Source organism: Antedon mediterranea, chromosome 3 (assembly GCF_964355755.1).
Source record: "Antedon mediterranea chromosome 3, ecAntMedi1.1, whole genome shotgun sequence".
NCBI classification, from domain to species: domain Eukaryota; kingdom Metazoa; phylum Echinodermata; class Crinoidea; order Comatulida; family Antedonidae; genus Antedon; species Antedon mediterranea.
The window spans coordinates 13,945,807-13,972,388 of record NC_092672.1 but is presented as its reverse complement, the minus strand read 5'-3'; the positions used below and the strand labels follow the sequence as shown (position 1 = coordinate 13,972,388).

Sequence of the window (26,582 nt, the reverse complement as noted above, 5' to 3'; positions counted from 1 at the left end):
ATTCTAGCGAATTGAACGGCATGGAGGTATTGAAGAGAGTTAACTGATCAAACTAACTGTTAAGTTGTAATTTTGATATGATTTGGGTCAGCTATAATCTGTTCTGCTTAACACAGAAACCAAGACAACACAGGCAGCGCATCAGCATACTGTATACAAGTTTGAAATCACGAGTTGTTGTGTCGGCTTGATCAAGTATATTATCAAATTTGCAAATACATCGATATCTGAAAATATTATACATCCATTTTTTCAAGAATTTTCGAGCATAACAGCAATGCTGAATGTGTGAGACTTGGTAGCAATAATCAATAATAATCAAGTCAATTCCAACAAATACAACTTTGATATATATTGAATAATTTAAAATTTATTTCAAGAAGCTATGGGTAAGAAAAACCAAATCCTATAAATACAATTGCACATTGCCAATACATAGACCATATGGTTTGCATATATCTCCAAGGAAAGAATTCCCAAACTAGGCATCTAAATTTATAAACGTTGAATTTCTTACGATATCTTATAACTTTAATATAATTAAACATTACTGAATTTGTTTCTGTCTTGCTTATGTGTATTTAAAATAATTAAAATTAAAACCTGAATATTGAAATATGATAAATAATTTTTATTTGCAGACATGCTACAATAACAATTTCTGAAAATGTAATAATAAAAAATAAAAGATAAATAGAATAATATCTATAATATAATAATTAATATAATAAAGTGGAAGACAATATAATAATAAATTGTAATAACTAGACAGTACGCTCGCTTCAAATTATAGTTAAATTGCAAACAATTAAATCAGTAATTATGTTTGTTTACTTTTCTCATTTTGTACTAAGACTATATATGCATACATTATAAAGATTTAAAAGTGTATCTAAATGCAAAATTGTACACTGATAATAAAAGAATTAGGTATAAATTGGTTAGGATACAAAACCAAATCGTTTACCATTAAATGGTAAAATATTCAACAAACAAAATGATACAATGCCATTAGTGAATATTGCAAGGTACATATTTTATATGATTTAGTATGATTATCCTGTCATAAAAATGCATAGCACACATAATTCCCAAAAGAAGCTATTTCATTATAAACCTATAACACTGTAATCAATGTATTAAAATTCAAGATAATTTAATGCATTTGATTTTAGCATTACCATATAAGGAGTTTACTATACATATTCACCACGCTATTAATAATAATATTATAATTTTCATACATATAGATGTAGACATTTGTGTACAACCATGTATCATTGCCATTTGATTGGTTATTATTGTATTAGACTTACAGTAAAGGTGATTTAATGGTTCCATTATATGGTTCTATTGCACGTTCAGCTTTTACTATAAATATTTTGCCAGACAAAAACCAACCTGTATTTGCGCTAACTAAAACTGTTTAAATGACCTTTTTGAACAGCCTCTTCCCATCTAGACGGGAAATATTATTTGAATGGAAATAAATGTTCTTCATATATTATTATATTATTAGCATTTTTGCCTGAAATAAAAGCATTAATTGCTGTAAAAATAAAAATAATTATATTAAAAAATCAATTGTTCCCCGTCACTTGCTAGTAGTATATTATTACATGGCCTAATTTGATTACAGTACTTAATATAGGCACTAGATATTTATTTATTTATAATATATTATATTGTTTGTTATAATTATTTTGAATGTATTTAAAATTAAAGAGGGTCCAATATTAGTTAATCCACTGAGCTAAACTTCAATACAAATTCACTAATAGTAATAATTTATGTTAACAATAAAAAACAGAAAACAAAATTTATCAAGACCATTATTAGGATCAAGAGTTGAAATAATTTCATTTCTTATTTGGCATTAACAAATTTTCAATTCTGTGATGATCCAAAACATAATTGTCTTTTTTGTTATTTGCTGGTTTTTTTCTTGGTCTTTTTAAACATAGGCCTAATTTTTTTTTCTTCAAAACTAGCTGATGTTTCAATTAAATGAATTTACTATACATTTTCTTAAACATTGAACACATCATTATTTTTATTGTGATTTGATGAATAAATGTATTTGTATTGTATTTATACAATCATTAAATTTAGTCATTCTTATTAACTATAGTTAACTTATTCCTAAATAATGCCAATCTAAAATTGCCGTGTTTAGATCATCACATGATTTTGACACAGGGCTTGTAAAGAATTTCTTTTTTTAAACCCAAACCATTAGGCATTAGTAAAGCAATAGAGAATACTGTAAATATAGAGCAATGAGTGTTTGTTTAGCTTGTTGCAGTCAGTAATTTAAGCTGCCTGTTGCCATGAATTATGCCTGAAAAGACAAAAAAGAAAAGATAAATAAAAAAGAAAAACAATAATACATAAAAAATGCTTAGTTTTAGTTCAGGTACAAGGAAGAATTTCTAATTTAAATACATATAGCATCCCTATTAAATGTAAATAAAAACACAACAAAATTATTCTGGGATCGTCAACTTATATACAGATGATGGACTTATGTGGGTGCCCGTTAAATAGTGGTTGGGTATTACATATATTTCCCTTTATTCGTTTAAAAGAACAGGAGTGTTTTGTGGATAGAAATTAAATTAAAATATGTTTAAAGCTTAAATTGTATAACAGTATGAAGATACACTCAAATATAAATTATTTTTCAAATGGTTCAAATGTATACTGATACACAATATTTGTTAGTATTGATGATAAATTAATTAGAAAGAGAATGGAAAGTATGTAATTTCATTCAAAGCTCCATCTACACTATCAAACTAGTTTGACAAAAAAGTGTGATGTGCCCAAATATGGTAGTGATATGACATCATCGTGTCCATATCATATGGTCACAGCACATTCTCGCATGAAGTTTGATACAGTAGTATAGATGGAGCTTAAGAATGATGTCATATTAACAAGCTCCGTTAATTATGTAATTGCAAGTAATTTGGGATCATTATTGTTACACAAAAAATGAAATAAAATACATAATCCATCAATATTATATAATCAATAAATAGGTTAATGTTATTTAAATAATTTGTTATTCTATTTAGAATATTTTTTTTTGTAATTATAGTATTTGAATAGATGAAATAATTGTTGATTTCATTTAATTGGGTTTAGACTTACAGCAGAGGCCATATTAATGGGACACACCAAAGTGTCCCTTTAATAGGATTGGCAACAGTGTTAAAACTATTAAATAAATATATTTTCCCCTTATTCATTTCATGAGAAAGTGATCCCTTAATAGGGGTTTTAAAAAAACGAGGTTATTCTGAAGTTACTGACTAGAGACAGACTAATGATAATAAACAGTTCTATTACAAAGAATTATTAGATAAGAATGAAGTATTAAACCTTAATGTAATTATTAGATAACCAGCACCATCTAAGTTGTTTACAGTCAACAAGAAAGAGCATTTAGAACCATTGAACTATTTTCTCTCTACTGCAATTAGATGATTCAATTGGTATCATAGAAATTTAATTATTTGCTTGCCTAAACATTTTTATTGGATTACTGCAACAAATGTAAACGTTTTTTGTAAATATTTGTTCATGAATAAATGAATACTAATAGTAGGAGCTTTTTACAAAGCCAAATTAGTATATGACTTTTGGGTGCAGCATGCAGTTGTAGTACTGAAGATGCTGTGTTATAAAAAAGCATAGTATAGTACAGTATATTATTATTATGTATTGTACATAAAACTATAAAGTGCAGTTAAAGAAATACTAGGTTAACATGCTAGATGTTACCTTTCACAAAACTCTGCTTTCTACCTGTTATAAAATACAAACAGCATTTTCTGAATTTTAAAACAAGCTTAACAGTAGGATTTCAGCGAAAATCACAATATCTGGTTTACTTTTATAAGTATAAAGTAACTGTAAAAAGCATTAATAGATGTTTTATATTCTAGACTGTAATATGTGTTGTGTATACTGTGGTTTATGTGTGAAAATCACAAGACAACACAATATAATAATCTGTTCTCTTCTGGAGGTCCAGTGTACACACATGGCTTTTGTGCATCTTTCAGAAGGGAGGTACCCTTTGTATCCATTCCAGCCATGTCATGCCATGAACTTTTTATTTGCCATGACCAATGACGGACAACCAACCTAGGTCAGGTCAATCGTTGTGTTATTGGTCATCACTTGGACCTGTAGAAAACCATTAAACCTGTGTTGACAGGTGAGAAGTGAGGCAACACATCCCAATATTTTCGCAAGCACACAATGAACTAACATGACAAAGTTTGGTCATTGCAAATTGCAAATCGAAACTCCCCTTTTGTGGACTGACAAATAAAGTACTGTGGTGGCAGCTAGAAGCTAAGGAACCCTTTGGTGTGATGAAAGATGTTGTATGTTACATTTAGTCCACTGTGATTTGAGACAATGTTATAAGCGCATAATAAATAAGTCTATTATCTATTATTACCTGTAATTCACTAAGGGCTTGTTTTGCCATGTATGCCTCCCGTTTTATCTTGATTTCAAGGCTTTCTGGGACATCAGGCACGGCCATGTCTATCAACTTGCCAACACCAAAAACAAAGTGCTAAGCAAATCATAATAGGAAATTCAAATGTATTATAAATATAAGTAAAAAAAGAAACTTTTGCTTTAAGGTAGTTGAAAATCTGTTGTTTGTAATCATTATATGAATAAATGTGTATGAATGAGAAAGTCTTTAAGATAGAAACATTTATTTTCCCCATTTTTATGAATGATAAATCTGTCCAAATTGTATATTCACTCTTTTGCATATGCAATTGTGAATGTTATAAATTTGCCAGGCTCAAATTGGACTTAAAAAATGTACATAAATCAAAGGATTATATGAATAAACAGATTAGGTTGGTAATGCAATGTAAAATAACTGTAAAGGTACTTCAAATCTGAATGTAATTGCACTCTAATAGCACTGGTCAAGAGTAATGTATAAATTTATGCTAGAGCTTGCTTATTATTTCTTCTTCACACTATGTTTTAAACACTTTTAATAATGTTCAACCAATTCTTACTTCAAAAACAATGACAAATAGGAGTTTGAGTGCCAGCAGCTGGAAGTATGTGACCTTGTATGCACCATTCTCATCTCTATAGTCAAGGTACCTGAAATGATAAATATTAGTACACTGCAATATAGTCCACCTCCAGGATCAACATTTGTTGTTGTTCATTGGGCCTGTTTCTACTGCAGTATTTTCTTGGCAGCAGGAAAAGGAAAAACTTCAAATAACCAGCAACATTATAATTATATCAATCACTTTTCTATGTACTACACATCAATTTGTAGTATAAATGTAAAAATAAACTAAAGTTACAGTATGTGAATGTTTATGTACATAAAGATCTGGCTTAAGCTAATTTCCAGTGTCGCCGAGTGGTTAAGGCAGGGCGGCGCAAAGCTACAGTATACAATAGCTATACAATCAGCACAGGTTCGAGTCACTCCTCAACCATTGTTTTGGTGGTGATAGACAAAACTGCATCGTGTAAAGAACTTACTCATCTTTCGGAAGAGTAGAGGGTAACCCTGGTGTACTGGTCCATTCAGCCACTGCCGCTGTGTGCAGACAAATGAGCGTAGTTTGGTGGAAGCAATCCACACAAATGGATCTCTTAGGGGAGAACTTTTTGTATGTGTATAATTCAGCTCAGTTTAGGCTGCAAGCCACAGGTTATTCTCCCCACATTTACGCAATTTTGACAACCTTTCCTTTTAGCAACAAATATTTAAAAATATTGTATGCTAACCTGCAAGTTTGTGACATTGAGCCTTCTGGTGATGTAGAGAGGGTGTAGTTAGTATAGCCATCAAGAACACCATCATGTTTATACTTGTACAATGCTCTGGACAGGAAATCAGAAGTAAATGCAATCAAAAATGCCTAGAAAAATACAGCATAACATTATTTATTGTGATACATTAATGATAATACCTAAAACATGCAACTATTTTAACATTATTGTTTTAATCTACATTTTGCACTGAAGTTTTCTCATGTAGGTGGTATATTGTCAATCTGTTTCCTTGTAAGTTGGAGAAAACGACTATTGTAATAAACACAAGAAAGCCAAAGCAATACACTTTTGATGAAATGCTTTCTCATATCTTTCGAACTTAGCTGTTCTACTGTACAATGAATATGTAGACTTACGAAAACAATTAATTAGAGAATAAATCTTAATATTTATGGTTTTAATTTTATATTTCACACTGGTGGAACCTGTGTTAAAGTTCTTTGAGCTTATTTGGTCTATCCGGACATGGCAAACTATTTTGTGCATAATGCTATCATACGAGAATATTGCTTTACTGTTTGAATAAAGGAACTTGAACAAAAAATATATATAAATAATTACAGTATGGGCTCCTAGTACAATACGAATTAATTCATTTTGAAGATTTCCTTTCTTTAATAGAAATAATAATAAAGTGCATATTGAATTCTCAATGTTCTAAAAACAACTCACATTACTAACAACTGCGATCTGTGCAATAGCATCCAAGATACTAAACCATATGCCAATATCTTCTGCTCGCTCTGCAACTGGTCGACGAACTTCGCAGAGGTATTTGGCGCCATCCAGACGGATTTCAATCCAGTTATTGAGGAGAGCAAACAACGGTGCCAATGGAAATGATGCAACAAAGATTGTGATGAATCCAAATTGTAGAACTTTAAAAAACAATTTAAGTATAAATATTAACAAAGTGAAAAGGTAGATATTCAACAAATACTATAGGCGCATACACATTGATACCATATCATTTCTTTTCGTCCCACAGTATGACAAATAATATTATGATTCAATAACTTTGCAATATATTTATTAGTATTCTGCCTCTTGTCATCACATTCGTCGGGTGTTACACTGTACATCGTTTTCAGATCATGTTTTCTCTTTTGAAAATTAATCGGGCATCAATATATTTTCCCTTATTACACAATTTTTTATCCTACATAATTCCCATAACTTCTCAAAGAGTCCTACTTAGTATCCATATTTATTCAAATAACTTCTCAAAGAGTCCTACATAATATACTACTCATTTTCAAAAATGTTTTAAAGAGTCCTACTTAATATCAACTACTCATTTCTAAAAACTTCTCAAAAAGTCCTACTTAATATCAACTACTCATTTCAAATCACTTCTCAAAGAGTACTACTTAATACCCTACTTACTCATTTCTAAAAACTTTTCAAAGAGTCCTACTTAATATCAACTACTCATTTCAAATCACTTTTCAAAGAGTCATACTTAATACCCTACTTACTCATTTCTAAAAACTTCTCAAAAAGTCCTACTTAATATCAACTACTCATTTCAAATCACTTCTCAAAGAGTACTACTTAATACCCTACTTACTCATTTCTAAAAACTTTTCAAAGAGTCCTACTTAATATCAACTACTCATTTCAAATCACTTCTCAAAGAGTCATACTTAATACCCTACTTACTCATTTCTAAAAACTTTTCAAAGAGTCCTACTTAATATCAACTACTCATTTCAAATCACTTTTCAAAGAGTCCTACTTAATACCCTACTTACTCATTTCTAAAAACTTTTCAAAGAGTACTACTTAATATCATACTACTCATTTAAAAAAACTCTTCAAAGAGTCCTACTTAATACCCTACTTACTCATTTCTAAAAACTTTTCAAAGATTACTACTTAATATCATACTACTCATTTAAAAAAACTCTTCAAAGAGTCCTACTTAATACCCTACTTACTCATTTCCAAAAGCTTTCCAAAGAGTCCTACTTAATACCCTACTTACTCATTTCTAAAAACTTCTCAAAGAGTCCTACTTAATATCCTACTTACTTATTTCTAAAAACTTCTCAAAGAGTCATACTTAATATCCTACTTACTTATTTCTAAAAACTTCTCAAAGAGTCCTACTTAGTATCCTACTTACTTATTTCTAAAAACTTCTCAAAGAGTCCTACTTAGTATCCTACTTACTTATTTCTAAAAACTTCTCAAAGAGTCATACTTAATATCCTACTTACTTATTTCTAAAAACTTCTCAAAGAGTCCTACTTAATATCCTACTTACTTATTTCTAAAAACTTCTCAAAGAGTCCTACTTAATATCAACTACTCATTTCAAATCACTTCTCAAAGAGTCATACTTAATATCCTACTTACTTATTTCTAAAAACTTCTCAAAGAGTCATACTTAATATCCTACTTACTTATTTCTAAAAACTTCTCAAAGAGTCCTACTTAATATCCTACTTACTTATTTCTAAAAACTTCTCAAAGAGTCCTACTTAATATCCTACTTACTTATTTCTAAAAACTTCTCAAAGAGTCCTACTTAATATCCTACTTACTCATTTCTAAAAACTTCTCAAAGAGTCATACTTAGTATCCTACTTACTTATTTCTAAAAACTTCTCAAAGAGTCCTACTTAATATCCTACTTACATATTTCTAAAAACTTCTCAAAGAGTCCTACTTAATATCCTACTTACTCATTTCTAAAAACTTCTCAAAGAGTCCTACTTAGTATCCTACTTACTTATTTCTAAAAACTTCTCAAAGAGTCATACTTAATATCCTACTTACTTATTTCTAAAAACTTCTCAAAGAGTCCTACTTAATATCCTACTTACTTATTTCTAAAAACTTCTCAAAGAGTCATACTTAATATCCTACTTACTCATTTCTAAAAACTTCTCAAAGAGTCCTACTTAGTATCCTACTTACTTATTTCTAAAAACTTCTCAAAGAGTCATACTTAATATCCTACTTACTTATTTCTAAAAACTTCTCAAAGAGTCCTACTTAATATCCTACTTACTTATTTCTAAAAACTTCTCAAAGAGTCCTACTTAATATCCTACTTACTCATTTCTAAAAACTTCTCAAAGAGTCCTACTTAGTATCCTACTTACTTATTTCTAAAAACTTCTCAAAGAGTCCTACTTAGTATCCTACTTACTTATTTCTAAAAACTTCTCAAAGAGTCATACTTAATATCCAACTTACTTATTTCTAAAAACTTCTCAAAGAGTCATACTTAATATCCTACTTACTCATTTCTAAAAACTCTTCAAAGAGTCCTACTTAATATCCTACTTACTTATTTCTAAAAACTCTTCAAAGAGTCCTACTTAATATCCTACTTACTCATTTCAAGATACTCTTCAAAAAGTCCTTCATTCTCTACAAGTTGGTAATCTTCTTCCCACCGAGTACTTTCACGATCACCCAATGAACCTTTCAATTTCCAACGCTGAATAAACTGTTTAATTTTCCTGAAAGAATATTTATTCACTTTCTAAAAAAGTTCAATAAAGTTTGAGAAATGTTGCATTAAACTACTGTTAATTAAATACTGTTAGTGTTACATATTATAGAATTAGATACATAAATGTGTCAATTTGAAAACATAAAGTGACTATGTAAGTCACTAAACAACATTGATATAAATACAATATAACCTATACAGTCAACTTTCACAATACCTACACCCTAATTGTTGGTTTTCCATTCAAAATGTCAAGTTTTGTATCTAGTTTACAAGAAGCTTGGCTTTGGGATGAGTTTCAAGAGAGTGTGGTTTTGATGGAGTTAACAGTATTTTATTAAAACAAATGATGTTTGTACTTACGGGACAGCAACCTCTTGACAGTTATTAATCATCTGTTTGCCGACCATAATAACAAGTAGCTGCTGGGCAAGCTCTACCAGACAACCACCATTCGCACACTCTTCAGTTCTCAAGCCAAAAACACGGGTATAGTTACCAGGGTAACCAACAAATCTGGAAATAATTATAAACTTAGTAATAGTTGCTTCAGCATTAAGATATAAATTTTAAAAAATTAAATAAAAGATTACAATATTAATTACATATTAGTATAGTGAAACATATTACATTTTGAAAAAAAAAAATGACTTTGCTTTGGGAATTCAAACCATTTCTAGTTTAAAAAAAAAAGATAATATATTTATGTAAAGCTACTTTCACTTCTCGGACGGTGCAATCTGATAAAAATATCGTGCACAATGTGTTCAATGGTAAAGCACAGGAACGTTACACCAAAATATGTGAAAGCAGCTTAAAAAAATGGATAAAGGAGTAAGCTACACTATTAACTTTCACTATTTTAACATTCAAGTTATTGTATAATATGACCAATCATATATTACCAATGGCACTGATTATGATTACATAACACAGGATAGAACTTATGATGATCTGATATAATCAATACATCGTCTTTCCTCATTAAATAATATAGATTTTTCCGATCATATGCTGTACTTACTTGCCCTTAAAGAAGGCGATGTAAAATATAGATGAGTAGAAGTTACAAAATTGGAAAATGAAGACTTTGAAAGTAAGATTATCTTCATATTCTGTCTGGGTTCGATGCATTTCTAAAAATAGAAATTTACTGATCAGAAAAATCTATTTGCGACTATGATAGATATATCAGGATAGAAATAAAAATTAACCAATCATATTGCAAAAAAAACAAGTAGGTGTGTTATAATACGCCTTAATGCAATGTGGTTCAATTATAACACAAATATGGAGTTGTCAACTAATTTTAACGAATATATGCCTGTATAATGTAATGTATATGTTTGTATGATGTAGCATGTTTAAGCGGATATTAGCCCTTGATGGCATTTGCAGCAATAAAGAAATTGAATTGAATTGAATAATGGTATAGTGCATTTCTCTATTGTAATTAAACCTACCCCAATCATTTAGAATCTGTGCCAGAAGCTGATACACTTGACCCAATGACATGATCAGTATCAGGTTAACAACAGCACTAGACATGCTAGCAATAGATTGAGCTTGTGATCGCAGAGCCTTGTTTTGAAAGAGCGGAATACTGATGAGCACACGATACATGATCACACCAAGCATAAATATGATCACAATTACAACCTAAATTTGAAAAAAATATTATATTATTTATACAAAATGATAATGACTGTTGATCATTTTAAAGAATCTTTATTTTACAGAAAAACAAAGCCCACATCGAGGTGCAACTCTATCAACCAATAAGGTATAGAGTGTGTGCAGAAACAAATCTCTAGAGAGTAAATGAACATAACACTGACTTCCAGGAACACTTAAAAATTCAATGGACAATAATTTACTTATTTCAACAATATTTTATGAGGATGGTCCATCCAGCCGAAGCTCATTATTAGGGACCCTTCAAAAATTCAATATGACAAGATATAAACATGCACAATTAAAAGTAAATTAAATAGAATTTATAAAGATAAACTATCAATAAGCAAAGACAATAATTGTTTTTTATTCGAATTGTGACCTACACAATGATCAACTTAAACTTTTATTTATATTCCTAAATTTGTAAAACATGAAAATGCATCGCAGAAATGGAAATACCTGTTGATGTACAGTATATGATAAAATGTGACAATGGACTACTGATCATGAGTTCATTTCCAGCGCTTTTTTAATTGCTTGTATCCTTTACAAGAGACTTTACTTATGTTTGCCTCTCATCCATGGCTACAGTAGCTTGGTATGGTCAAAACACAAGTTGCGCTGATAGCTGCATTATGGGAGTACAGAATGTTTCCATACATGTTTGATCCAAAAATGACCGGGGTAATATGTACAGTTTCATCATTTGCTTTATAAATCCAGTATATAATTACTATTATTTGGTTGTTTAAATCCTATAGTTTTTAAAATTATATAGAAGTGAGAAAAAAACTATATAGTGTAACTGAATAGCATACCATTCCACACAAAATCCCCAGACCTGTAAGCCATCGTCTAGCTCTAGTGTCATCTGGAAAATATGGTTCCATCACCCCAGTAATAGGATTAGCCTCCATACATGGGGCCTTGGCACAGAATTCTGGTCTTGGTCTCTCCTAAAGATAAAGAGAAAATTGGTGAATTTCTAATACTGTAATTTATGCAATATATTCAACTTATTACTAAATTTTATAAACATTTTATTATGCCATTCAATCAGGTTTCAAGTGCAAATAAATCAAATGTAGAGTAGGTTGAGTGGTATTATATACAATTATTTTTTTATTTATTTTTTATTTTTATTCAGTAAATTACACAGAGGCGCCTTACAAGATGGAACCACCTTAGCTTCAAGGCACCTCAGATTAACAAATACAACATTTTAAAACAAAAAACTAACAGAAACATCATTCAAATCTTCCAGAATTAACAAGAAATTGTTGTACATAATAAAATAATAAAGCATTTTCACAATTCGAAAGATTATCGGAACCAGAAATAAAAATTTCACTTAAAAATTTAAAATTATATGTTAAAGAAAAATCCTTGGCTAAGATATCCTCAACAATTGAGTTAGCGCTTACAAGTAGAATATCTCTTTGTGTATTATAATTAGGGCAGTAACATAAGAAATGAAGCGGATTCTCAACATTAAAGCCACAAGTACAATTTGGATTGTCCCGAAGTCCATGTAAGAATAAATGCGAATTGAGACAGCTGAAACCAAGTCGGATTCTAGTGTGAATTTGGTTAATCTTCTTATCACCTGTATTGTAATAAGAACGTTTTTTTTTGTTTTAAACAAATTGGTTTTCAGTAGCAATTTTTTAAACTCAACAAGAGATGACAAATTTTTTATTTCATTATTTAACTCGTTCCAATGTGTTATAATAGATGGGACATAAGATAAACGATATGATGTGGTCTTACAAAATGGAATTATTATATTTAGGATGTTACGCAAGTTATAAACTTCAATATTGTCAGAAAAATTAAATAAGGAGTAAAGATACACTGGTGTTAACTTATGAATAATTTAAAAAAACAGTATTAGGTTAAGAAATTGTCTACGTTTTTTCAATGATAACCAGTCTAATTCTTGTCTTAATGCATTATGACTTGTATGTTTCCACGCACCAGTACATATTCTACCTGCAGAAATCTGGATATTTTCTAGTTCATCACTTAATTTATCTGGCCAAACAGAAGCTGCATATTCCATTAATGGTCTAACATGTGATATGTAAATGTGACAGAGAGCCTGTCGAGGTAGAATATGTTTGACACGACGTAGCATATTTAAAGATAAAGACGCTTTGTTAATTACAGATTGGATATGGAAATCCCACTTGAGTTTTGCATTAAGCATTACACCAAGATGCCTATGATCATGAGAACACTTAGCCAAACGAACATAGTAAACATTAACATAAAAACAAGAGAACACGTTTTTTCTATCTTAAATCAACAAATAATGGTCCATATTCTGTCGGTAAGAAACGAACTGTTAATGACACCGCACAGTTTTAACGTTCCTAATGTTCAGCAATCAGTCGTTCAAAGTCATTTTCATCCTTGATATGCTTGTCCAGGCACGTTGAACTCCATTATGGTGTCTCACCTTCCAAAAAAGATTGAAATTTGCTTTTGTTAAGTCTTCCGAGATATAAACCGGCATACCCTTCAGTTTGGATTTGGCTGCAAACACATTGTTACAAGTCCTGATTGAATTGAACCGAACAATTATTGGCCTAGGCTTGTCAGTAATAGGACCGATTCGATGAGATACTTCAATATCGTCGGACTTGAAAGTGATACCCATTTTGTCGCGAATAACCTCCGCCACCAAATCATCAGTTGACTTTGTCGAGTCCTGTAAACCGTAGAATCTAAGGTTATTACGACGTGAATATTGTTCTAAATAGTCCACTCTGGTTTCTATATTACTGATTTGCTCCTGCAGCTTATCAAATGCTTTGTTCAATGTTTCAGTAATAGAAGTAGTCAGCTCCTGAAGCAAGTCTTTCTTCAGCTTATCAACATCTAACTTCGGGGCCATGATTACACTTGCTTTTATACAGTACCACCGGTTAACTGTTTTACATATCAGGTCACAATCACAGCTGGTAATTTCGGCCAAATTTACTAATTTGCATAAGTGACGCAGATGTTTGGTAACCTTATTGAAGGATTTTGATTTGCATATGGCTAGAACAGCAATAATTAGCCTTGCAGTGCTTTCAACGGCGAGCCATTGGCAATAGATGCGGAATCATGGGGGTAAAATACTCACTGCTTATTTACACCGACAGAGCATTGACCATCATCTTTAAAAGTTTACATGATAAGTCCTAGATGCTATTGACGATGATTATGAAACAATCGGGAAAAAACTAAGATAAATATCTCTTTGAAAAGTGAATATCGAGAGCAAAAAAAGTTGTACGTGCTCACTCACTCACTGATATACAATTATTGATTGTTAACACAATGCGAACAGCTATAATAAAAGTAATCCATTTCGACGACAGCCTCTATATTACAAAAAAGGCCGTCGCAAACGCAATGTTTGCCCACCAAGATGGCGAATCTCTAAGTACTATGGGAAAAATGTGATGTCAATGCAAATGATCACTGTTATTTACACTAGAGTTTCATTATGTTTGTGTTTTGTAACTTGAAAACATTTCTCAAATTAGAGTTTATATTTCACAAGTATCAAACAGAGGGCAAGGAGGGATTAATAAATGCATTGATAAACATGAATATATATTTCAGTACACACACAAAAACAAAGAAATCAACAATTTACTAGCCTCTGTATGTATAATCTATCAACTGATGGACACATTACACACAATTTATTTATTCTACTTACATCTTCTTCTTCAAAACCTAAAACATCCCAATGATGAGCCAAGCTTGCTTGCTTTCGCTTCCAATATTCAAGAAAAGACACGGCTAGTAAAAAAAAAGTATTTTCAAATCAAATCTTTATTTGTTCTATATATAAAATGTGTACATGGAAAATTGTTTTCCGTGACAGAAAATATGGTAAAAAATTCACAATTTTTATTGATTTATTGAGAAAATATTAATCAGAAAGGTAAATAAAATAATATAAATAGCTAATTAGAAAATTATTTTAGACATAAAAGTTGGTAGAAGGAATATCAAGTAAAGGAAGGGATCACATGCCTATGGCACGTTGGGAATAAGGTGGAAGCATGTTACTAAATAAACAGAAGCAAGACATTTTTGTAAACTTACCCCAAAATGACATGAAAATTGCAAAAAACACAGTTCCTTCATGATCAAACAGGTATGCCATCTTAAAAAAACCAATCAAAAATAAGAATCAGATTAATTTTATATTTCCAATAAAATGAGAGTTAAAAAATGATTTGCCATTTCAAATCTTAAATTATTTTTTCTTTATTAATTCCATTATCAACAAGGGTCTTAATTAATTTACAAAATAGTTTAGAAATGAAGTACAGTAACCAGAATGAGTAACTTAAGGCATGGTTTGGCCTCACCGTCAATGGTACTGAGATTGGCTGGATTATAAGTGAAATGTAGTGGCCTGGTGGTGACCAGAACACCTCAAGAAAAACCTTCTGCCAGTGGGGCTCCCTGAAAACTTGTGGTAGTGGGAAAGATGATAAGGGAAGGAAACCCTTAAAATGAGAATGCTATGGGAAAATTCTACCAATTCCCAGCAAGTTCAAGCTGGAGCAGCCTATGGGATGAAAATGTGTTGATGAGGTTTAAAAATTTAAAATCCAATTACAGAGAACTAGTAGTGGTTAACTAATACATATTTACAATTTAGGTTAATAAATACTGTAATAAAAATAATGTTTTAATCAATAAAAACAATAACTATATATTTACCTCTGCCGGTCCACAAGTATCTGACAAGTTCCAGTAAGGGCAACCGATCTGCTCATCACACAATGGGCACATTAGAAATTCATCTGTAGAATCACATATTTCTTGCCTAAAAAAACGAATTTTTAATATCATTTTTTATTTCATTTAGTAATATAGTTCCATATAAAGTATGAACTCATGTTTTAGTAAACAATCAGTAAGTTTAAAATGGCCAAGATAACAAACAGAAAGGACTACCTGATCAATAAATGTTACTTACGCTGGGACGTTGTTTCCTATTGTCAAGATGCCATAGCAAAATACAATCACTCCAACCACAGAAGCAGGCAGCAACCACGCCGTGTAAAAACCTTTTAAAAAAGTGCACAATTTAAACATATTCACAAACAATAAATTCATCAGAATGCATAAGCTTAATTGCCACCACACCAGATGGTTGTGAGTATCTCTGCATCCTTTGCTACCTAGAGTATGGCCCTGTATACCCATAATAGTACAAAACATGAGCAAGGACAGAAAGAAGTATAACAACAAATTTGAAATGCTTAGAAAGCAGAGACCGGAACGTTAGTTATTAAAATTATTACAGAGAATATTAATGAAAGCAGAGAATCATATTTACAGAATGGAACTAAAAAGACGTTTTCAGGTTGCTGAGGATCGAACTTTCCTTGGAAAGTTTTACCAGGCTGTAGCCGGGGATTTGTTAATGGTTCGACCAAATCCCCCTTTTACAGCAAACCCCCTTTAATCTACAGCGTACACCCACCCATGACTTGTCCAATAGCCATTTCTGACAATCAACATAGTGAAAATTCTTACAATTTGATGTATGTCGTACAGTATTGCCTTTAATTTATCAATTGTTAGGCCATTTTCATGTCCAGTAAGACATCTTCGATCGATGAAAAACAATGCTGTGCAGCAGCATAGCCAACAGAAATAGCATAGTGCGGCGAACACATTTTGGAGGACAAGTTATTTTAAAATTTGTAATTGCCTTATGGACATAGTTTTTATAAGATTAGTCTATTTAACTTTATGATTTTGTCTGTGTCTGAACACCTCCTTGTCGGATCCTGGCTATGTCCCTTTTTTACTGCCATCGTTCTTGTAGGACATGGCACATGAAAAAGAAGAAGAAGAATGAAAAATATTATACATTACAACTAACCAAGCCAAGCAAAATAGATTCCAATCTTCTCTCCAAAGTATTCCCTGATATGATCTAGTGGTTGATACTTGTTCCAGCACCCCCATCTTCCCCAGTACTCGTGTAGAATTTGACGTTTGTTCAGAGAGTCCTCACTCACATAATGTTCAGGTTTCTCATATGGGCCCTGAGAAAAACAAAATATTGTAATGTTTCATTAATTTTTTTCTTTCATTTTACCCAACATAAACATTAAAGATATTGTCTTCCTGAAAATTTTTTGTTGAAATGTTTTGTTGAAATGCAATTTTTTTCACATTGACCTAAAATTGGATCTAAAAAATGATACATGAAAAAATTGTAATTTAAAGAAAAAAATAGTCAAATTGACTGGAAGTTTGGGTTTTTGGTTGAATTCAGCATTTATTTTGTCCTTTTATAAGTGAAAACAAATAGTAAAGTGACTTATATCAAAACTGCGTTTCTTTTTATTAATATTCATCTTTCATTTTGGGGGGGGGGGGGGAATACATCTTTAAACATGGTAAAACATAAACAAACATCATAAGCAAACATATAATATATTCCATAATTTAAAAATTATGTTGGATCCTTTGTGCAATATTAACAATTGAGACTTACATCATGGAGTGGAAAGGCGGCCATGAAAACCTCTTCAGAGATGAGACGGTCAATTCCGATCTCGGCACGCTTCCTTTTGCCATATGTGGCAGTCTGGAGAATCTCATTAACAATAGCAGATCGTTCGGTATTTGAAAAGAAATGTTCCTTGTTTTCATGCCCAAGAAACCTACAGATTCAATTACCAGTGATTTATTTATAATATAATAAAACAATACTAGGAATATCTTAACTCGGAAAAAAAAAGTAGTAAGTGACAGGTATATTTTGTGACAACTGCATATTAACAAAGTATACTAAAAAATGATAAACTGTTCATACATTTTATTATGATCATGCAATGTTATGCATCAGTGATTCTGTGCAATCAATATTGCATAAAACTGAGAATTTTTAGCATTAATTAAAGTTTTTTTTTTGCTGTTTCTATATTACAGAGTCAGTTCCAGTTTGCAAGAACTTCTCTGCATTGATTACAGACTACCTCATTTGACATTATTTGATATGTCATCAGGTTTTAGAAATCAAATTATTGTTGCATAATCGAATCACTAGTTCCAAACAAACTTTTGTTGAGCACAACTACACTTGAGTGTTTATTTAAGATTTTATTATTTAATTACAATTTCAGAATTAAACTGAATTTAATTTAAATTTTAAATGCACAGAGAAGTACAGTACTTTTTTTCTGGCTTGATTTCAGAATTTTTTAATAGTAACAGAAACAAAATGTGGGACCTTAGACTAAGGTCTAGACTTTTTGCGAGTTTCAGGTTTTCACAAGATTTAAATGAGAATTTGTAATACAGTATATCACAGAAGTACTGTATTACATGAGAAATATGTTATGAACATGAGAAATTGCAGGAGAATAAAACACAATAAATAAAATTATACAAAATACAAACAATTCAAGCAAAGACTATGATCACTTGACTATTACAATATCAATGTTTATGAGTGCGATGTTATAAATAATTTCATAGTAGGCTAATGAAGGAATTCTATTTTCCTAAGGCAAAGCCCGGGTGAAAATAGAATTTCATATTTTACCAAAATTGTTTTTTGTACACAAAAAAATGGAAAAAAGTACTATTTCATGATTGTTAAATAGTATGTACTATTGCATGCCATGTGACCCAAATGGCAGGAATTTAATTATGTGTTATAATATACAATAATGAATCAAAGCAAAAACAAATAATCAGACAATGACTGTTTAATGAATATATTTAATTATTGTGTATGTGGTTTGGAGTATTGTAGAGCTACATAGATAGCCAAGTGCACTGTTGCAAATCCTCAGGCTACTTCGTTCACACATGTTAGTATGTTTTTATTATAGCTAAAAATTGAATAGAATAAAATAAAAAATTGGCAATTTTAAATTAAAAACTTATTATAACAAACACTGGCTGGTTGAATTCATTGATGACTTTATTCTAATATTTAAAATGTAGGACCATGCTAATCAAAGTGAAAGAGATGTACTATGCTCAAGACAAGGATAATCAATATGAGCAGTGTATAAATAATGCATGCTCAGAATGTGCATTTATTCAATATGGACTAACAAATGTTCTATTAAATACTCTCAGAAAAGGATAGCAAATCAAAGTGTGCTTTGAGGATAGCCAATCAAATACTCTAGGATGATTAGGATAGCCAAATAGTGATGCGCATGTTTAAAATAATCTCAGGACAAGGATAGCCAATCAAATGTGCACTTTTAAATACTCGCAGGGCAAGGATAGCCAATCAATGTTCACTTTTAAATACTCGCAGGACAAGAATAGCCAATCAATGTTCATTTTTAAATTCTCGCAGGACAAGGATCGCCAATCAAATGTGCACTTGTATGACAATCAAATGTGCACTTTTAATCCTCTGAGTCAGGACAAGGATAGCCAATCAAATGTGCATTTAAATACTTACAGGACATGGATAGCCAATCAAATGTGCACTTTTAAATACTCGCAGGACAAGGATAGCCATTCAAATGTTCACTTTTTTTTAAATACTCACTCAATAGCCAAAATAAAGTGATTGACATACTCCACCTTGAGGACAATGTTAATCAATATATATATTAGTTATACTTTGCTAGAATTACCAGGATAGTTTTTTTTAACTGTTTCAGGACAAAAATTGTAATTGATTAATTTCATGCAATCATTCATTAATTCAATGTCTTGTATGTACGCCTACATTATTGCAGTATTAATTCAAAGCTAATAAAGTACACCAAAGCTCGGCAAAGTGTGTTTTCATATATTCACCATATGTGGACACCTTTTCTGATCAAATAGTTCCTACATTTTAGTGCCTCATATTGAATTCTATACTCAAATCTAAACATGCAATTCGTATTACACAAATTGTAGGATAACCATTTGTTAATTTTTGTTTAGTGTGGAATGGGTACAAATGAAGGCAATTCCAAATGAATACATCAAGCACTCAAAATGACATGCTAGTGTGAAAGCAAATCCAGTATACCTTGAAAGTTGTGAAAAGAATCATTGTTGAAGCTGAAATCAATGCAGTAAACAAAACATTTCAAATATGCAAATACAGAACAATACAAATGTGTCATTAACCAATAATAGTAGCCTGGAATTTGTTGTATAAAATCAATTAGTTTATAGAAGTTTACATAATGGCAGCACTGAATGCAAAATGCAGTGTACCATTATCAATTGGCATACAGGTTAAAAAGAAAGATAGCATTAAGTATACAAGTGAAGTTCATTCTTATTATTTAATATAAGTTAAAAAACAGTAAAAAAAATTGTATAATATAATTGTAATGTAAATGTAAGCAAAATAACTTGTAATTATATTTATTACCATTTTTTCTAGTTTTAGACAACAATTATATTCACCTAATTAAATTGTTACAGTAAATGTTAATTATTGGTCTAAACAAAAAATATAACAGATTAAATAATGCACATTTTGTATATTAGTATTACCACATTTATTCGTAATAAATGTCCCTCTCAAATAAACACCCACATGGAACTAAATAGGCCATTAGTTTCAATAGTGAGGAATTTTAAATATTATTTAAAAAGTTGAAACTTTAAAATATCTTTAATAGAGTATTTTGCTATTAAATTAACAAAAACTATTGGCATTCACATATATACTGTAGATAAATGACACTACTAATATAAAGTGAACTTACTTGTCAAGTTTGGAGCGTTTGAATGGGCAAGTGAAGTAATCAAGAGGCTGGTTTGGTACTTGTTGCGCCATCATGTTTGGAATGTGGAAAAAGTTCAACACTTTGGATGACCAGTTTGAACTTGGATTAGGATGTGCCTGTGTAATATTTAAAGAATAAAATAATGTACAGTATAACATGCAGCTGGAGCAAGTATAGTTCAGTGGCCAAGAGAGGAGGGTTGCACAATTAGTTGTGGGTTCAAGCTCCAGTCCGGTCACTTAATTGCATCGTTAGACCGTTTTTCACATTGTGAACTTCAGGGCTTAATAATTTAAAACTTGGGGTTGCAATTCTGTACCGCTTTTGTGACGCCAGTCCTGATATGTTTTACGACTACGCCCAAATTCTTAATCAAGGACCACCCTATTAATGTGTCCCTGTAATAGGGTTCTCCTGTACCTGCAATGGTGATTTGAAACTCAATTCTTCAGCGTAGAATACAAGTACACTCCACGGGGCATGAAGCTTTGTATACGTGACAATTTTCTTCTCGCTTTCAACAACATCCTCTTCCATCTCCAGCCCAGCTCGAGATAAATGATGCAAAAACTTCTTCTTCCATTTGTCATGCAGCACATCTACATCTTCTTCCCCAGCTTCTATTTGCTCTCGCTTCTCCTTGTCTTTCTTTTGTTGTTGCTTCTCTGTTAATTTTTCTTCTTCAGTAACAAGAACAAAATCTGAAAAAAAAACAACATACATTATTATACAACATGATTACAAATTAAATAAAAGAATAAAATTAAAACACTTGCAAATCAAATTTTGTTATCACAAATTTTCAAAAAGCCCTGGCTATTCAAAATAAAAAACCTAACAGCAAACAAATGAAGCTCAAGCAAACCTAATTACCAATTCACTACACATATTTATTCACAGTGCAATTATTCATAGGAATTCAGTCTGTCAGCTGCATTTATACAACCTTTTATGAAAATCATTGTACATTGAATTACAAACCATGGAGGCCATGAACCATCTATCTTTATAAAAAAAGTCTGTGGTTTTTTTTCCCAAAAATGGCGAGAATGAATATCAAAATGACTGAAATTGTACTTGGAATGTTTTTACTACATTTAAAAGCCAACCTGTGTATCTTTTTTGATAGTAAAATATATTGCAAACTCACCAATTTTTCTTTGTCCATCTGTGAAGTATGTTCCTGGATCATCATTTCTTTGTTTGGTATTAAAGTCTAATGGCCCTTCATCATCAGTATTTTTCTAAATAAAAACCGATAGGTAAGTTATTGGAAAAACAACAATTCTGTGGTTAAAAATCCATGTTTTTTCTTACAAATTTTATTATTTATAGTTTAAAGCAAAACATATATCAACTTATTTAAATTTATAGAAATTAAATACACAAATCAAGAAATGTAATCAAAGCTTTGACAAAGTTATTCATCAGGTTTTGAAATACACATAATTCATTAATTATAATATTATTCAACTAATTGTATTTTGTTTATACTTTATTATATATTTATATATATCAGGAATTGTTTATTATTTTAATATCCATTATTATCACACATATATTCTTGTAAAAAGTGTTTTTCTATCAGGATCTTTCAAAACATTATTTAACTCACTCTTTTTCAGTTACAGTAGTTAATGTAGTTTGTACTTCATTCAACAATCAATGAAGAAAAGCATTTAAATCAAGCACATACTCAAAATTGGTTTTTATTATAAAAAAAAAAAATGGAATATACTTTCTTAAATAATTCATTAATTAATTCAAGAATCCTGTAAGAACTGAACATTTTCTCATACGGACTCTTCAGTAAAATACTATTTTCCCAGAGGACTATGATATGATCACGAGGAGACAATCCCTATTCTTTATTAAATAGTTACCGACCGACCTCTCTCTGAAAGATCTATATAGGACCCATTCCCTAATTGGCCATCCAAGCTCTAAACCGGGCCCAACTTTGGTAATCAGACGAGAACCAGTATTTCAACGTAGTAGAATAGAGTTTTGATTAAAATCAATTTTTATCAAGCTATTCACTCTTTTGTTATGAGCAGATAGATATTGATTACAATACAGTATAACAAAAGGCAGTAACACAGGAAACTAAATCCTACATTAGTGAGCTTTTGCATTGGGACATTAGACAAAAGGGGTTGGTTGTACAAAGTGTCTTCCGTCCCTTTAACAGAAAGCCTCATCCTAAACCACAGACCATGATGTACAAACATTGTTTTGAAGTTGACAAGCAATTTCAGAGCAGCCCAGTGTTTCCCCCTTATTACTGCATACGACATTATGTCACTGACGTGTCAGTCTACCATAGTATTTTACATTATACGATATTGCTTTTGGCCCGTCCATAATAACAAAGGTGGTTGAATTCATTTTTTTGTATACGCATATATAGACTACATCAAGATTTTCCACTTGTGGCCGAAAAAGGATACAAACACGAAAACGAGAAAAAGATTGACAAAAAAGGAAAATAAATAGACCAAAAAGGATTATGAAAAAAAAACAAGAAATATATTTAATATTACAAAAATAATATCTAATAGGAACATTGAAGTGGGAACATTTTGAAACCCCCAGGGACAGTGCCTAGCCATAACAGAGGGGTGGGATATATTTTTATAAATATTAAATGATGTAGAGTTATGGATTTCGATGGGTAGTGCAGAGCGAAGATGGTGCTTTATATAGAAAAACTGTATGACGTAATCTTTTGTAGAACTTTGAGCGTATCTTTCGAGGGTTCTGGAAGATGGCCCACAATTAGTAACAAGTCAAACTGAATATGCTAGTGAAAAGGACTTACATATTGGTTAGTCGCAATATTATGTGTAAACATAGCCTAATACTTATTTTGGAAATATTCTTTTTTTCAAACCAACAATTAGTAAACTAACCTTCCTGACAGTTTCGCTGTCCTGATTGGACAGCTTCTTCAGAAATAATGACGATCTCTATACTTACTAAAAAATCTTTGTTAGCTAAAGATGACGTATCATCGGTAGCTCCATAGTCATTGTAAGTCTCCAAAGGTACACCAAAGCTGTTGCTAGTCTTGCCATTTGATGCCATTCTAGAATTCAACAGTGTATCCTATACAGAAAAAGAGTGCAGTATTAATATTGACATGGCAGAGCTGCTGGAAAATGTTTTAAATTGAGGGTGGGGTGTTCCAATTTAAACACAATATGATTTTTATTATTCCAAACAGTTGAAATCAAGCTGGGGTAAATTTTAAAATAATTCACCATGCCTGGAAATGTAACTCTCATAGCTCTTTTTGGTGAGGGTGAAAAATTAGAAGAAAGTTTTTTTACTTGTTACCTCAACACCCATTCCCCCTCCTCGCAACTCTGCGTATATATAAACAGCCATTTTATTTTTAAATAGATAAGACAAAGGCTTAATAAAATGCCAGTGATTTTTACGCTGTAAAAAATAAAAATGCGGTTGTACCGTTGTTTAGCATTGAAAAAGTTGCATTGTACGCTTGGTCTACCCTTTTCTCTCTCTTTATTCTTTTGCAGGAGTGGAGGAGCGCAATCCACCTTTTGGTGACTTCCAAACCCCTCTGTCCCCAACCAAGTTACCAGGGGAGAATTTAGAGGGGGTTCAGACGGTATTGTTAGGCCGGGCCACCTCCTCTCCTCCCTTTTTGTAAAATATATATTTTTAAAATGTCATCGACACATCTACATACAACATACAATTTTATCAATCAATTAATCTAGGGGTGTGTAGAAAGCGACGACCTTGAATTGGACGACCCCAACGACCCAGGCGACCTCAAATTGGACGACCCATAACACAAAACCGACGACCCCTATAGCCTAGCCTAGGCCTAAGTGTGGTATAACATCCCGAAGCCGAACATAGCCAAAGATATTTAAACCATACCTTATATAATACTCGCAAGCAAGCAATTGATTAAAAAAATACAGAAATATTGCCATTTGATACTGAATGTGTCGACACGAACAAACGAACAGATATGGAACGCATCATTAAAACTGCATTCGACTCGATTAGCACACAAAATATCATAAACATGGCAAACCAGGTCAAAACGGCCCCTTTTTCAGCAGCGGGTCGTCGGTTTCGTCTTATGGGTCGTCCAATTCTAGGTCGTCCAATTCGAGGTCGCCCGGGTCGTTGGGGTCGTCCAATTCGAGGTCGTCGCTTTCTACACACCCATTAATCTAGGCTTACATTAAAGACAAACACTAAATTAAATTGTGAAAAACATCGCCGCGTTGTAAAAACTAAAGAATTGTCAGCACGTATGTTTTTTTCACAAACTGCAATGACGTAATTTGTGAACCATTTGATTGGTCGTAACGTTGAAGTGAATCAATGATTACAGATTTCAACAATTTTAACGTTAATTTTTACCCCTAGTCCTGTAAAATCGTTGAATCCTGTCAATTCAATACTTTAGGCTATTCGCAAAAAAAGACAGTTTTATATATTAAATATGGTCTAAAAAACCCACTATATTCAGATAATTTTATGACAAGAATCGACCGGTCAACAAAACGCCTCAGATGCTATCTCCATGCGTCTAGAAAAAAATTTTTCCAAGGGAGCGGACTAGTAGTAGGAGGCTAGATGGTTACTCACTTTGTTTGCATTCCCCACGTCTGAGATTGTATCACTCCTAGCTGTCGGTAAGATACTGTAACCAGTTACACTTAGAGGGCCTAGGCCTAGTCTAATTCAGTTGGTGATCCCATCTCCAACCAAATAAATGGAAGAATTTGTTTTTTCAAGTTTGTAATCACGCTTCACTGCACAACAACAACATTTGCTTGTAAATTGTATTGAATATTTATACCTACCATATGTTCTTCACACAGTTTACACGTTGTTTTAAAATGAGATAGCAAATTAACATACCTTGTTTATACAAAATATTTGTTTTCATTTCACATAATACGTATTACTGACAAACGTATTTCTTTCAAGAATCAGCACTTTCAGCAGCAGTCCCTTTCTAGATGACAGACTTTGGGAGATGTGTACACACATAAACAAACAATCAACTTGCTGAATATAATAATATTATCAATTCAACCGTGACAAAATGTACAGTGTGGTAGAGGGCGACAATCGAGAGTTATTGGAGTACTGTCTGTATTTTATTTTCAATACCAACATTTTAGGTCAAATAATTTATGTCAAAAATATGTAATACAGTAATATGGTATAAACTAAGATTGGTAGGCCTACTAACTTATTATGTTTGGTACCATATGATAGGTACTTTACCTAATAATGATGATAACATTTGTATTTTTAACACTTTTTCAAGAAAAAATATTTCTTCTGTTTAGTAGACTATAATATTCCAAACGTGTTGAACACATTTCACCATAATTACTACACAATATTATTTTAGCATATCATCAAAGAATATACATTCTTTGATATCATGTTAAAAACAGAAACCGCACTAAACCTTTTCATTATTGTATTCTAAAGCGGTCTCTATTTTGGGGTTTTAAAGAACAGAAACCCCTAAAACTTTCAGTAGGCCTAACAGACCTCCACTAAAACTACTCAATGTTAGAAGGACTTTGTAAATGATTATCGATCACTGAAACTGTTCAATATGTTATAGGAGGTCTACTCGAGATTTTTGGTTTAAAAATATAGATCCCCACAATTAAAGATTCTTCTCAAACTTAAGGGATCGCTGTTTTGGGGTTTTCGAAAGCTCTAAAACTTCTCAATGTATTCTATTATTTATTCTTCTAAAACCCTCTTTTTGGGTTTTCTAAATATTGCTTTCTATAGTTGGTCTAGCTGTTTTTGAGAATGATAGACTCCCA

General features: G+C 31.5%; 1 protein-coding gene across 2 annotated transcripts; it reads right to left on the bottom strand.

The window, feature by feature from the left end:
* Positions 1-350: 350 nt before the first annotated feature.
* Positions 351-25,783, bottom strand: LOC140044919 (anoctamin-7-like). 2 transcript variants are annotated; one of them, XM_072089616.1, is made up of 22 exons: positions 25,648-25,783; positions 23,716-23,844; positions 21,887-21,980; positions 21,157-21,437; positions 20,716-20,852; positions 17,526-17,694; positions 16,905-17,070; positions 15,990-16,080; positions 15,731-15,836; positions 15,104-15,164; positions 14,712-14,794; positions 11,812-11,949; positions 10,780-10,975; positions 10,341-10,452; positions 9,680-9,832; positions 9,196-9,323; positions 6,520-6,725; positions 5,800-5,933; positions 5,064-5,154; positions 4,478-4,597; positions 3,790-3,813; positions 351-2,341 (listed from the first exon to the last, which is right to left on the bottom strand). In XM_072089616.1, the coding sequence occupies exons 2-21, from the start codon at positions 23,821-23,823 to the stop codon at positions 3,793-3,795; spliced, it is 2,595 nt and encodes an 864-aa protein (XP_071945717.1). In that variant the 5' UTR covers positions 23,824-23,844; positions 25,648-25,783; the 3' UTR covers positions 351-2,341; positions 3,790-3,792. The 2 variants fall into 2 exon arrangements, with proteins under 2 accessions (XP_071945717.1, XP_071945718.1); XM_072089617.1 differs by lacking the exon at positions 3,790-3,813.
* Positions 25,784-26,582: the final 799 nt, after the last annotated feature.